At 42.0% G+C, this 14861-nt stretch overlaps 1 protein-coding gene and 1 long non-coding RNA gene across 16 annotated transcripts in view; one reads left to right on the plus strand and one right to left on the minus strand.

The window, feature by feature from the left end:
• The window catches only part of LOC112869958 (zinc finger protein 705F-like), a 55019-nt gene that overhangs the window by 7045 nt on the left and 33113 nt on the right, over nt 1-14861 (plus strand). For 5 of the 15 annotated variants that reach the window (XM_086702992.1, XM_086702995.1, XM_086702991.1 and 2 more), the window contains exons 2-8: nt 2438-2639; nt 3435-3521; nt 4300-4466; nt 5090-5216; nt 6139-6234; nt 6757-6839; nt 7280-12099. In XM_086702992.1, the coding sequence (XP_086559118.1) occupies nt 4329-4466; nt 5090-5216; nt 6139-6234; nt 6757-6839; nt 7280-9403 (2568 nt within the window). In that variant the 5' untranslated portion in view covers nt 2438-2639; nt 3435-3521; nt 4300-4328 and the 3' untranslated portion in view covers nt 9404-12099. Of the gene's footprint in view, nt 1-2437; nt 2640-2659; nt 2854-3434; nt 3522-4299; nt 4467-5089; nt 5217-6138; nt 6235-6756; nt 6840-7279; nt 12100-14861 lie in introns of those variants that run through there. The other 10 variants (XM_086703003.1, XM_086702999.1, XM_086703000.1 and 7 more) reach the window with 7 other exon arrangements.
• LOC147581396 (uncharacterized) lies at nt 509-9053 on the minus strand. Its single transcript, XR_015249882.1, has 2 exons — nt 8942-9053; nt 509-829 (listed from the first exon to the last, which is right to left on the minus strand). It is a non-coding gene; the product is annotated as an uncharacterized LOC147581396 (long non-coding RNA).

Below are 14861 nucleotides of genomic sequence, written 5' to 3' on the forward strand. Positions count from 1 at the left end.
GAGCACAGACCACAGTAACAAATATGATAATGAAAATGTTTTAAATATTGTGAGAATTCCCAAAATGTGACACAGAGATAATGTGAGCAATTGCCCTTGGAAAAATGGCACCGATCAACATGGCGTTGCCACACACCTTTGTAAAAAGCAGTATCTGTAAAGCACAATACAACAAAGTGTGCCTGCCTGTAGTTAAGACCTGGAGGAGAAGAGGTTCTGTATTCTTCTGGGCCCAGGCCACCGCCTTCAGCAGCCCCCTCGTCTTCATCTCCAGGCAAGCAAATGAGATCCTAGAGCAGACCCTTCCTCTTCTCCAAGTCAGATTTAGTTGACATCCTACCGACTGCCATGCTCTACACGCACAAAATGTGATAGGTTCCATGAATAAATTATACCTCCAATGTTCATTTTCCCATACATAGGATGTGTTTCAACTATTTTTGAATAATACGAAAAAGTATATATGTCTTAGGATCTGTCTTCATATATAAAAGAATAAATTACTTGAGAAGAAAAATCAGGCAATGTATTTTCATTTCAGGCACAGGCATTTGGTTCCCAAAAGAACAGTTTGTCCCTTTTTTCTTCTTAATGTGTTTGTATCAAATATAAAAGTGAACCTATAGTAACTCTCAAAAGGGAGCATTATTTTTACAGCGGAATTTAAGGTAATCAGGTTCTCGTTTCCCTGGTTCTCTGACACGTTCCTGTCTTGCCAGCCTCGTCACACTGCACCATCCTTGAGCCAATGAGGGCTTCTGCTCATCAGAAAGGAGTGTCTGCGGTAGGAGACTGTGGACCAGGCTTGTGCCACACAGAGAGTGGAGCTCTATTAGAGAGTAAAAAGGATACGTGGTCAGATCCTGCGTTGTTTAAGGGCTCATTTAGAAGAGATCATTTAAAGAAATTTTTAAAAAACAAGAAAACTTTGTGTACAGAATCTCAAAGGATATATCTTTTAGGAAAACTTGTAGAAAATACAGATGTTTTAGTCAGTTTCCTAAAAACTTATTTGAGCAAAGCCTTAGGACTCCCCATGGAGGTAGGCAGGAGCACTATTAGAGACTTTCCCCCCTCCCCTGGTAACAGAACTTGTGTAAAATTGCTGAGAGAAGCCAAACCATTTGTGTCCCAGGGACTGAGAGCAAACTACAGTCAGGTGAGTTGGGTGGACTGGACGGGGAGGCAGGCTAGTGGATTTCTGAAGACGATGGCAGGTCTAAAGGTCCTACTTGTAAGGCCAGTGAGAAAGCAGGGAAGAAGTTAAAGCTGGAGAGTGTTAGGAATAAAACTTGTGCTTGTAAGTGATATTAGCCCCACCCAGCAACCTCTGGAGAGGGGAGTGGTTGCTGGAGGTTGAGCTCTAGAATCCCTCTTGAACACTGGAGACCAACCTCCAGGCTGGTGAGAGCTTCCATCTGCTGGAGGGTAATCCTGCCCACCTCCATGGGGACTGATGGATCCTACCCTGGGGACCCTTCTGAACCTCACCCCATGTACCTCTTCATCTGACTGTTCATCTTTGTAATAAACCAGTAAAACTGAGTAAAGTGTTTTCCTAAATTCTAGGAGTCATTCTAGAAAATTGCCAAGCCTAATTTGAGGGATTGTGGGAACCCTTGAATCCACAATGCTCTCGGCAGAAAATGTGGGCAGTCTGGGCACTACATTTATGGTTGGCATCTGAAGTAGAGGAAGTCTCATGGGGCTAAGACTTTGAACTTGTGGGATCTGATGCTGACTCCAGGAAGATGGTGTCAGAATGAACTGAATCCTTGGACACCCAGGCAATGTCAGAACATTAGTTGTTGGGGTGAAGAAAACTATTTATACGAATTTTTAGGTTTTGAGAAATCCATGACTGTTGTCTGTCACAGGGTGTTGGTCGGTAAGTGGGTGGAAGAAATGGACGTATAAGGGAGGTAAGAAGGCGGAACTAACAAAATATGCTTTTTTGTCTCAGATGTTATTGAGCACGAGCCATGTAACCAGGCATTGGGATAGGTCCCGTGTATGCAGTTGGAATAAAGTTGCTTTTTTTTTTCTGTCCTGCATGCATGCAGAAAAGAGTGCATGGGGATTGAGGTGGGCAATAAAAGGGATGGAATTAGGGGCTGATAGACTTTAAGTGGTGTCAGTGGATGAGCTGGAAAGGGAGAGGCTCTGATTGCTGGAGGGATCTCCGGTTCTTCATCTGACAGGGCATTCCTGGTAAGACCTGGCAGGGGGCTATACCACTTAAGAGGACCATGTTTAGAAATCTGAGTTTGGGAAACAGAACACAACTGAAATCCTAGCTGTATCATTCCTTAGCCATGTACTTTCCTCATCTTGCTAAAGTTTCCTGAAACTGTGTCATGTGTCCATGTCATTCTGGGCTGCAATAATAAAATAGCACACATAGGTGGCTTAAACAACCGACATTTGTTTTTCACAGTTCTGGAGCCTGGGAACTCCCAAGACCAAGGTGTCAGCAGATTCAGTATCCTTGATGTGCCTGCCTTCTCACTGGGTCCTAACTTGGTAGAGAGAGAGAGCTGTGGTGTGTTCCTCTAAGAATTACTCCAGTCCCTTCATCGGGGACCTCCTCTCAAGACCTCATCTAAACCTAATTACCTCTCAAAACGCCCCACCTCCAGGTACCATCACATGGGGAATTAGGGCTTTGACATACGGACTTGGGTGAGGCTGGAGGGGACACTGCCATCCGGTCCATAACAGTGACTGTACTGAAAACAGCAGGATCTATTCTGAGGATTAGTTAAGTGAATGTTCTTAAGTTTCCAAGCAGAGAGTCCTATTATTAAACTTTGAATTTGTCTTCCTTATTTTTTGGACTCCAGGTGTAAGGAGGTGAGTTATGTCTGCTTTTGTTTGTGATACAATATCATTTTTCCATGAAATACATTTAAGTACAAACAAAATTTTGGTAAGAATTCAGACTTTACCAATATGTTTAAATATACGATTTATGAAATGCTGGGGTGTCATTTGTGGTGATGACTAATATACGACAATATTCCAGTTACAACTTTACTAAAATGTCAGATTGAACAAATATATTCCCTCACAAAACAAAACCTCTGCATTGTACATTTTCTAAGTCAGGCACTTTTTTTTAGGTTTGGGGTTCAGGGAGGGAATTAAATATCCCTATGAAAAAGTTGGCAGTTAACTTAGAAATAATGATTTTCATTGCCTCGTATGAAAATAAAAAAGAATATTCCTATCTTATTGACGAGCAGCAGTAGCCAAAGCCTTGTCACTTCTGATCCAAGCAGAAGTGAGAGCTCCCGCAATTGTCTCAGGGCATGTGGCGTGTTCTTGTAGGGGGAGCTGGGGGGTTGCATGCAGGCACATCAGGGATTCGTGACCAGGGGGTCTGGGAATTGTGGGTAACACTGGAGTCTCTTGGCTTCTCTCTCCTTGCCCAGCTTTTCCTGCATACGGTTTGCACTCTCTGTGAGTGGAAATCCGGAGGAAGAGACGTGGTGGCGGAACCCTTGATGATGCAACTGCATGTGGGTGGATATGCGATCCTTCTCCGAATGATGCCTCTGTTGCCTGTGGCTGGGAATGCTTCTCTTGGCCCAAGTCTTCTAAGTGCATCCAGGCAGTTTTCAAGGGTCTGGGTTCTAGTTCATTGTTGCCAGGACGCGCGGATACTTTTTGTTGGTCAGGGATGGATCAGGAAGAAGTCTCCTTTCCAGCATTTACACCAGTGCATCTCGTGCTCCTTAAGGATGTCCTTGCAGAAAAGAAATATGCAGAGTTTTCCTTCCTCATGCAGTGTATGGGCTTGGTTGGTGGGTGATTTACCCGTGGGCCATGGTAGTGGCTGCAGTGACCTCGGCACGTGGTGACAGGTGATAGAGATGAGCAAGACCAGCAGTTTACGCTCCACTGAGGAGGCGGGCCTTTGAGCAGGTCAGCTCTGCAGTTTTCCAGAGAGTACAGGAAACTTTTGTGTGAGAGAGGAAATCAGCCATCATTTCTTTTCCCCTCAGTTTTAAGCTTACTAAAGGTTTGGTAACATACACTTGACTAATCTGGAAACTTCCAAGGATGACTAAATCCTCTTTACTACCCTTATCCCTTTTCACCCATTTTCCCTCGTTACAATTAAACTTTTTAAAATTGGAAATCTGAAAACAGTGCCTAGGGAGTATTTTTCAAAAAATTAACTCTGTATTTGGCAGAATGTGGGTAAAACTAGAGTCAAATTTAGAATCCTGTTGCAATTTTAGAAGGATTAGAGAGGCTACAAGTAATCGAGAGGATTCTATTGCCTTTCAACAGAAAAAACAGGATTACCATACGGAGGATTGATGCAGTCATCATTGTTGTTAAGAATGGAGAGCTCACTGCAGGAGAGATCACTGTGGGGCCATCCTTCAGACGAGCCATCTCAGGAGCCCCTAACCGGACCGCAGGACCTGTCTGCCCTGATACCTTATAAAGAACAAGTGAGTTTGTAACATGAGAGGTGTGACTTGCTGACCTCAAGTTCTGCATGAGAGTTGTTCATCCTGCAGAATGCTGGGCATTGCTTCATAGGTGTCTACCTTTAATGTTTATATACCTACACTTGTACGTATGAAGTGTTTGCTGTAAAAGACGCATCTGCACATTAGCTCATTGGAACTCTCAGTACCACTATTCATATATATATGTATATATATATTTTTTTCTTTTTTTAGTAATTTCTACAGCGAGCATGGGGCTTAAACTCATGATCCTGAGGCCAAGAGTCACATGCTCTTCCAACTGAGCCAGCCAGGCACTTCTCAATAGTACTATTTAACCTAGGTTATAATTACCACCCAGAAAGTCAAAATTGCCAGCTTATTAGAATGTTGCCAGGTTATTTCCTATTGAGATTCCTTTACGATGAAGTAATTGTGTGTTTTTTTAATGTCTCTGAAAGGCAGAAAGCAGATCAGCATGGGAGAATATTTGATATGAATCACAAATGGAATTTGAGGTTTCTATACATACAGTTCCTCACTCTGCTATCACTATCATGTTGACAGCTGTCCCCTAGGGATTGTTCAGCCTGGCCCTACTGAAACAATATCTGATATTTTAGGAATCTGTGACCCTCAAAGATATAGCTGTAGACTTTACCCAGGAAGAGTGGGCCCTGATGGACACATCCCAGAGAACGCTGTACAGAGATGTGATGCTGGAGAACATTAGTCATCTGGTCTCTGTGGGTGAGTCTGTCGCCATCTATTCATTCTTCCATCCATCCATCTTTTTGTTTATTAACCTTCTATCCAGGAGAGCTTCCACATATTCTAATATAGCTGTCTGCCCTAATTCATATTCTTTTGTAGCATTTCTGAATACTAGATGGAATTTGTAACTTTCTTTACTTTCATCATGTGTATTACATGATAATTTGAATACAGACTTCTTGGCCACAAGTGTGTATCTACTGCACTTTCTCCAAGACCCAGAACAATGCTGGGAATACAGTGCATATTTTTTTTTCCAATGTTTATTTATTTTTGGGACAGAGAGAGACAGAGCATGAACGGGGGAGGGGCAGAGAGAGAGGGAGACACAGAATCGGAAACAGGCTCCAGGCTCCGAGCTTTCAGCCCAGAGCCTGACGCGGGGCTCGAACTCACGGACCGCGAGATCGTGACCTGGCTGAAGTCGGACGCCTAACCGACTGCGCCACCCAGGCGCCCCAGTGCATATTTTTTGAATGAATAAATAAACATCCTAAATATTTTTCTGTCCTAAGCAGTGTGGGAATGGTGAGCACGGTAGAAAATATAACATCTTGTATCACTTTCCACATAAAACTCCACAGAATATTCTGGTGGAGCTTATGTGTATTGTATTCCTTTGAAAATAGTGTTAATCCCCTTGTGAGAACATTTAATTCCTTCTGGATGCAAACACTAAGCCTTCTGCTCTCTCTCAGCTTGGGCAGGAGCATCAGCAACCAGAGATCATACTGTCTTTGGGTGCAGTGTCAGGCTGAGAGCCTTTAGTGTTCAAGGTGTTATCCTCTGGGCTGTTCTTCCACACTCACATTCTTCCTCAGTTGCCTGTACAGTAGAATATCAGGTGCTGGTCTCAGCACGGAACTGCAAATTCACATACCATTCTCCATTGATATAGGGTGTCATTTCTTCAGATCAGATGTGATCTCCCCGTGGGAGCAAAGAGGGGAGCTGTGGAGGGAAGAAAGAGGACCTCCCCAAGGCTGGAGTCCAGGTGAGCTGCAGACATGCGCTCAATGTGAGAAGGCTAGTGAGTAAGCAGGGTCTTATTGATGTCAGTGCAGATTTCCTTGAGTGAACGACAGCTTCAGAAACTGTGAGTGGCCAGTGAGACAACATTCCTCAGATTGTGTTATTATTTCTCCCACATTAGTTTCTCTTCATATACCTGTACTTAACATTTCACCTCAGGCAAGCAATGTTCCTGTCCTCGTTGGAGGTGAAATTTCACATTGTGGTCTGTGTCATGATTTCTAGTGTCCTTCTTTTAGGATTTCCACTCTGATATTCTCTGCAACCGCCCATCATTATTTTATTTTTCTTTAACTTAAACATTGAGTTTTGTTCTAATTGATACTGTTCTAAAATGTATGTCTATTCACCAGTATTTTCCTCAATTTCACATTATTTGGTCATGTGTGCTTACCTGGTCTTGTGAGCTTGTCAACACTTTAATTCCCCTAGTCTACTCAAGGTGTTTCTCAGGTTTATTTCTTTTTTTCCTCAATTATTTTAGGCATGAAAAAAAGCCATAACAAGCAAGAAATAATATCTATGCAAGATATCTACATGAAGGACCCACCTAACTGCTGGACAATAGTAAGTGTCATGAGGAGGAACCTTGCCTATTCATGTTCAAAGACCTGGGTGGAGCCTAAGTCATCAGTTGTAGAATCACATAACAATTAGTATAAGTACCTTCTCACAGAATGTGATTCACAATTTAAATCTGGGGAAGAAATTAGCCTGGATTTAAGCTATAATTGTTCTGAGAAATGGATAATTGCATAACCATGGTTTATTGGCATGACACATAATGATATCTTCAAAAACACTCAGCCCTCCAATAAAGATGCTACCAAGGGTAAAAATGTTTGTGCATGTCAGTGATGAACACCCCATGTGCATGTAAGTGATCTGGGGAAGGTTTCAGTTGGAGATTACCACTGAATGGCCAGCCTGGAATTCATAGGTAGAGAACTGGGTGTATGCATGTTTGGGAGAAGTCCTATAACAGTCTCTCATCTCTTTCCCAACAGCAGAAACGTCATGCAGGAGAAGACCTCTCTGTATATAGTGGGTATGAAGTTTTCATTCACACCTACACATTGACGCAACATGTCTTAACTCACACTAGACAGAAACTCTATAGATGCAATGAATGTGGAAAGCACTTCACCCGAAACGCCAACCTTCATACCCATAAAATAAGTCACACAGGAGAGAATCCATTTGCTTGTAATCAGTGTGGGAGGCGCTTCAGGTATTTTTCATCTTTAACTAGACATAAGCGAATTCATACTGGAGAGAAGCCTTATGAATGTCATCTATGTGGGAAAGCCTTTGTTCGTAGTTCCCTTAAACAACATCAGAGAATTCACACTGGAGAGAAACCATACACATGTCCTCTATGTGGAAAAGGCTTCGTTACAAGGTCTAATCTTCGAGAACATGAGAGAACTCACAGTGGAGAGAAACCATACAAATGTCATCTATGTGGAAAAGCTTTTGTTCAAAGCTCTTGTCTTAGAAAACATGAGAGAACTCATACTGGAGAGAAACCATATAAATGTCATCTATGTGGAAAATCCTTTGTTCAAAGTTCTTGTCTTAGAAAACACGAGAAAACTCACACTGGAGAGAAACCATATAAATGTCATCAGTGTGGAAAAGCCTTTGTTACAAGCTCTGATCTTGGAAAACATGAGAAAACTCACACTGGAGGGGAATCATATGCAGGTTATCTGTTTGGAAAATCTTTTGTTCAAAGCTCTTGTCTTAGAAAACACGAGGAAACTCAGCCTGGTGAGAAACCATGTACGTGTTATCAGTGTGGAAAAGCCTTTGTTACGAGCTCTGATCTTAGAAAACACGAGAAAACTCACACTGGAGGGGAATCCTATACATGTCATCTATGTGGAAAAGCCTGTGTTGAATGCTCTTGTCTTAGAAAACACGAGAAAACTCTCCCTGAGGAGAAACCATATACATGTCATCAGTGTGGAAAAGCATTTGTTACAAGCTCTAATCTTAGAAAACATGAGAAAACTCACACTGGAGAGAAACCATATACATGTCATCTTTGTGGAAAAGCCTTTACTCAAAGCTCTAATCTTCGGGAACATGAGAGAACTCACACCGGTGAGAAACCATATATATGTCATCTATGTGGAAAAGCCTTTGTTCAAAGCTCTTGTCTTAGAAAACATGAGAAAACTCACACTGGGGAGAAACCATATACATGTCACCTATGTGGAAAAGGCTTTGTTACAAGATCGAATCTTCGACAACACGAGAGAATTCACACTGGAGAGAAACCGTATAAATGTCACCTGTGTGGGAAAGCCTTTCTTCAAAGCTGTAATCTTCGAGAACATGAGAGAACTCACAGTGGAGAAAAACCATATACATGTCATCTATGTGGAAAAGACTTTGTTCAAAGCTCTTATCTTCGAGAACATGAGAGAACGCACACTGGTGAGGAACCATATACATGTCATCTATGTGGAAAAGCATTTGTTACAAGCTCTAATCTTAGAAAACATGAGAAAACTCACACTGGTGAGAAACCATTTACATGTCATCTATGTGGAAAAGGCTTTGTTATAAGGTCCAGTCTTCGAGAACATGAAAGAATACACACTGGGGAGAAACCATATACCTGTCATCTATGTGGAAAAGCCTTTCTTCAAAACTCTTACCTTCGAGAACATGAGAGAACTCACACCGGCGAGAAACCATATAAATGTCTTCTATGTGGAAAAGCCTTTGTTCGACGGTCTTGTCTTAAAAGACACGAGAAAACTCACACTGGAGAGAAACCATATACATGTCATCAGTGTGGAAAAGCCTTTGTTACAAGCTCTCATCTTAGAAAACACGAGAAAACTCACACTGGCAAGAAACCATATATATGTCATCTATGTGGAAAAGGCTTTGTTACAAGGTCCGATCTTCTAGAACATGAAAGAATTCACATTGGAGAGAAACCGTATGCATGTCATCTATGTGGAAAAGCATTTGTTACAAGCTCTGATCTGAGAGACCATGAGGGAACTCACACTGCAGAGAAACCATATACATGTCTTCCATGTGGAAAAGCCTTTGTTACAAACTCTGATCTTAGAGACCATGAGGGAACTCACTCTAATTCTAGTGAATGAACATGGAAGTGCCTTCATCAGCCACAGCGCTAATGTGAAACCAACCAGAGGACTCAGGTGGGGGAAGTTCCATGGTCATATTCATTATGGAAATGCCTTCATTTTTAACTTCTCCTTACACAACATGAGTGAACTGCATTTGGAGGAACCCTATATTTACAATCAAAGGGGAAGAGACATTACCTGGCCTCTGGTCGTAGGGTGCACAAGAAAATCCAGTGAATAACAGTCTAATCTCCTTAAATGGGAAATGACACAAGAAAATCTTTACAGAAAGAGGTCACTGTAGAATAACAAAAATTAATGCTGGAGAAGTTATTCATTGTTACATGCATGGAAAAAAACTTGACTAGTAGAAAAACCATTGTAGGCATGTGAAGTTTCACACTCTGTATAATAGTGAACGAATGGCAGTCTAAAGTGATTTTTAATTCCTTAGTCAACATGTAGTTTCTCACACTGTACATATAGCATTGCTAAAATCAGATAAAAGGTTAGACTTTGCATTAGAAATCCCTGACTAGGAAAAACCTTTATCAAGAAAGTCTTAACACACAATTTAGATATTAATTTATAATTTTGCCTAATGGCCTATTATAAAAATATAAGAAAGGTAGGATTGTGACATCATCTGGGAATTCTAAATTCAGAATTTTGTAACTGTTTTTTTTTTTTAGAATAGTTCTTGGAACTACATATGAAGCAAAGTTGTTGCTGAAAAATCCATTGTGTTGGTCAGGGCCTATTTCTCATGCATCAATAATAGTTATGATGATTGGATTCAACTAGAAAGCGTCTTTGAATATTAACTGAAAAACAGCACAAGATGATGCGTCATAACTACATATTGTTAACCATGTATGTGGGTCGTAGTGATGAACTAAAGATTGTTACATAGATAACTTGTGACTGAATTCTGTATAAATTTTCATTTTAGAATGCCATTATTGAGGGACATCTGGGTGGCTCAGTCGGTTAAGCATTCGACTTTGATTCAGGTCATGATCTCACAGCTGAATTCGAGCCCCACGTTTGCGCTCTGCTGACAGCTCAGAGCCTGGAGCCTGCTTGAGATTCTGTCTCATTCTTTCTCTGCCCCTCCCCCACTGTCTCTCAAAAATAAATAAATGTAAAGATTAAAAAGAATAAAATGCCATTATTGAGACAAAGAAGGGTATTACCTTACAATAAGGGGTCCATTCAACAATAGGATATAGTGTGTAAATACTTATTCACTCAACATAGGAGCACCTACATGTATAAAACAAATATGAACAGATGTTAAGGGAGAGAGAGTTATGTAATAGAAGGGGGGCGTTAATACACCCTTCCAACAATGAATGAAACATTCAGACAAAATCAGAAAACATCAACCGTAAGTGATGTTAGATGAGATGGACTTCAGAGAGGTACGCTGCACACGCATACTTCATCCAAAAACAGCAAAAAAACACTCTTTGCAAGTGCCCATGAGATATTCTCCAGAATTGGTCGTAGTTACTGCCTGTTAATACCAGTGCGTATTTTCTTCCTATTTTATCCAAGCCATGTAATTGCCCCTCTTCCTCTCCTGAAAACCCCTTGCTTTCACCCCACAGATGGGACACTTTTCTGGTTACTGCTGGAATTGGTGCTCCCCAAACTGCAATTCTTTAATCCCAAATAAACACTTACCTGCCTTTCACTGTAGCTCGTTTTCAGGTTGGCAGAGGGGACAAGTAATGTTTCTTTTCCTTTCTTGGCCAGGCACTATCTGGGAGAGATGACTTTGGAAGGAAGTCTTACTCTATTCTGGCTCTCCCAGTTTTCAGGATCCCACCCGCAGCTCCAGAGTGAGTGTGCTCACTCTGCCACTGCCTCAAAAGGTGCCACCGTAGACCACCAAACTATTGAAGGAAAATAATTGTTAAAATCTTTTAATATTTATTTTTGAGGGAGGGAGAGAATCCTAGCCAGCTCTGCCATGTCCTCACAAAGCCCATTTTGGGGCCTGAACCCATTAGCCATGAGATCAGGACCTGAGGGGAATTCAGATGCTCAATGGACTGTGCCCACCCAGGTGCCCCGAAGAAAAATAATTTTCCTTTAACCCTTCTAGGTTCTTGGCTTTGATGTCCCACCCCAGCTGGGGTGCCAGACAACACTAAACGGGAGGCTCTGAGCCCCTGCGCTGCTCCCGGCGGCCAGTAGGTGGCGCGCAAACCTGCCCTTTCTGGGGGGAGAGGGGCGCGTGAGCTTTCCACCATGGTTGGGGCGGGGGGAGGACGGGGGAGACACGCGCACTGACGGCTATGGGCTGGGGAGGGGCTGCGCCCCGCCTCCTGGAGGCTCCTCTCTGGCAGGGAACGCAGAGCCTCGCTCCTGAGTGTCCCCGCGTGGGCCACTCTCCGCCTTCGCAGTGCCGCTTTAGGGACACTCGGTGCAGGCGCTCAAAGGACAGCCACCGCGGGAGTCTGCGAGGCCAAAGTGGAACTTCCGGGGCAGTCGGAGCAGGTCCAGATGGACCCCAGCCTCCGCCCAGAGGCAACTTTGCCTGAACACGCATTCCTTGCTAGTACACTTTTTCTTTTTAATCCCCTCCTTTGGCCTTTAAAAACCTTTTCCTATTTCACTCAGAGGAGCTTCCTCTCCTTGCCGGATGCAATGTCCCCCCACCCACAAACCGTTTAATAAAGCCAATTAGATTTTCAAATTGACGGGGTTGAATGCAGGTTTTTTAGCACACCAAGGGGAAATGGGGCCCCTATGTACATGCTTCTACTGGCTTTTAATGTTTCATTTCCTTATAACTCTATATAAAGTAGCTGAAAAAACAGATGTACTAACATATTTGAAATTCCAAAATTTTATTTACACCCCAAACAGAAGTATTCCAGTACCTTACCTTTTTTTCCAAATTCAGAAAGTGTATTTCTAAGTTCTTTTAAAGTTTCACATATATCTAACCGGCTTTCAAAGTCACTTTCTCTCATTTGTTTTAAGCAGGGGGACAGGCCTTCTAATAGCACACAACTTCATATATTGCCAGTTTCTCCTTTGTTCAAAATAATGTACCACATTGATAATTTGCATTTAAAAAACGGTTTTGATTTCAGCACTGTACTTCCTCTTCTGAGATTATGTATATTAGTACTTGGTAAAATGGTAATTTATGAGGAAATTGTTCTAGTAGCATTCAATCTCGGTGCCCTGTGTGAGAAGGAAAGCTGGTAAACACAAGTAAAAAGGGCCAGCCCGATGTCCAAGGTTAGATACTCCCCTTGAATGCTTTTGGCTTCTGTAATCTTGCTTGCCTCTTCCATCAGCCAGAAACCAGGAACCAGAAGCTTGACTAGTAGTCTCATTCAACCCGGAAGCACATAGGCATGAAAGATCAGTAAAACCCATACTAAGCCAGATGCTTAGCCTTTGGAGGTGACTCTGCTGGGCCAGCACCGGTGATAAATACAATTTTTGATTCCCTGAGGGTGTGCCACTTATCTCTTCCTGGGCGCTGAGCATTTGCTGTAACGTGTGTATCTATGTGTTTATAGGTAGTTTATAGAACAGAAATGAGAATATTCCATGTGTTTGCTGAGTTAGAAAAAAAATGTATACCTTGTACCCTATTTTTAAAGGTTATTCTATTTATATTTATAGAAACGGAAGTTTTAAATACTTGAAATTGTGAGCTGAACACAGATTTGGCACAGTGATTTTGGGAAGGAGACATAACTTCTCTCTTTATCTATGGTTGTCATAATTGTCCATTATTGTATCTGGCCAAGAGCAGTTTTATATCAATATCACGTTGCCAATTGATAATTACCTAACCTAGACCATATCCATTTTTTTAAAGCAAAATGATGTAATACAGGTTTACTGCCAGGTAAAAGGTGAAAAAGGAAAACCCCCTGCATGTCATCATCCTCTACATTGTAGAAGTGTGTTTTTCTAGTAAAGAGTAAACCAGGTCTCTGTAAAATGTTATTTAGTCCCATCTCATATTTTATTCAACATAATGGCTGATATTTTGCGTTTAACTTTCCCTCATGTAAAATATTTTAGGAAAGTAAGTTTACATTGCTCAAAACAAAAACACATGACAATCCATATCTTCACATGGCTTTGCATTTCTTACCTTGCAAGAAACTGTACAGCTGAAGAAAAAAAAATGGGGTGTCTAAATTGAACATGAATTTCTGTTGCACCCTGCATTCATTTTTCTAATCTAGACTCTGGGAGACTTGGGAGACTACATTGTACAGAATGTGTGAGTTACACTGAGCAGACACCCTCCAAACGTCCCCCAGTTAAGGTGGGATGGGTAAAACATTCCTCAGGTACTGGCGACTGCCTGAGAACATAGGGAGAAAAGAAATGGTTAGCTGCTGTGGAAAACAAAGGCAAAAGGAAATGCAGATAACATTAAATGTCCTTATAACTTGCAGCCCATTGACAAATACTTGAGATCTGCAGAGTATGACATTCCTCCAGGAACTCCCAATCTTAATGCTTTGCTAGAGGCAAAAAAACCACCTTATCTTGACAATAATAGCCAGGGCTCCTGGATCCTATGTCATCTTTAACATGTGAATATCCCTTTGGAAACTGATTTGTACATTCCTCCACTTAAAAGCATATAACCAATCACAACCCCAGTGCAGCTCTTTCTGCCCAAGAGTCCTGTCCTTGTGCTTTAATAAAAACACCTTTTTCTTGCACCAAAAACATCTCAAGAATTCCTTCCCAGACCCCAGATCAAGTCACATCAATTACAGCCATGCTGGACATGAAACCACTAGAGTTTGTAACTGTCCTTTTTTTTTTTTTTAAAGAGACAGTGTGAGCAAGGCAGAGGGGCAGAGAGAGACAGAATCTTAAGCAGGCTCTACGCTCAGCCAGGATCCCGACACATGGCTCCATCTCATGACCCTGGCACCATGACGTGAGCCAAAATCAAGAGCCAGATGCTCAACCAACTGAGCCACCCAGGCAGCCAGATTGTAACTGTCTTAATGATTTACAAGAAAAACACCATGTTAATAATAGACCTCAAGGGGCGCCTGGGTGGCTCAGTCGGTTAAGCGTCCGACTTCAGCTCAGGTCACGATCTCGCAGTCCGTGAGTTCGAGCCCCGCGTCGGGCTCTGGGCTGATGGCTCAGAGTCTGGAGCCTGCTTCCGATTCTGTGTCTCCCTCTCTCTTTGCCCTTCCCCCATTCATGCTGTCTCTCTCTCTCTCAAAAATAAATAAATGTTAAAAAAAATTTTAATCTTAAAAAAAATAATAATAATAGACCTCAAGGAACCTATAGACTCAATTTCCTGGAGCCCTAAGGTCACCCTCCCCTCTATAGAATGGAAAACCTTCTAGTAGTCAGTCTTCATAATCTCAGTGCAATGCTTTCTGCCCATGGGTCCTGTTCCTGCGCTTTAATAAAACCACTTTTTTTTTTGTACCAAAAATGTCTCAAGAAT

This window comes from Puma concolor, chromosome B1, assembly GCF_028749965.1.
Source record: "Puma concolor isolate L17-30 chromosome B1, mPumCon1.1.hap2, whole genome shotgun sequence".
Lineage (NCBI taxonomy): Eukaryota > Metazoa > Chordata > Mammalia > Carnivora > Felidae > Puma > Puma concolor.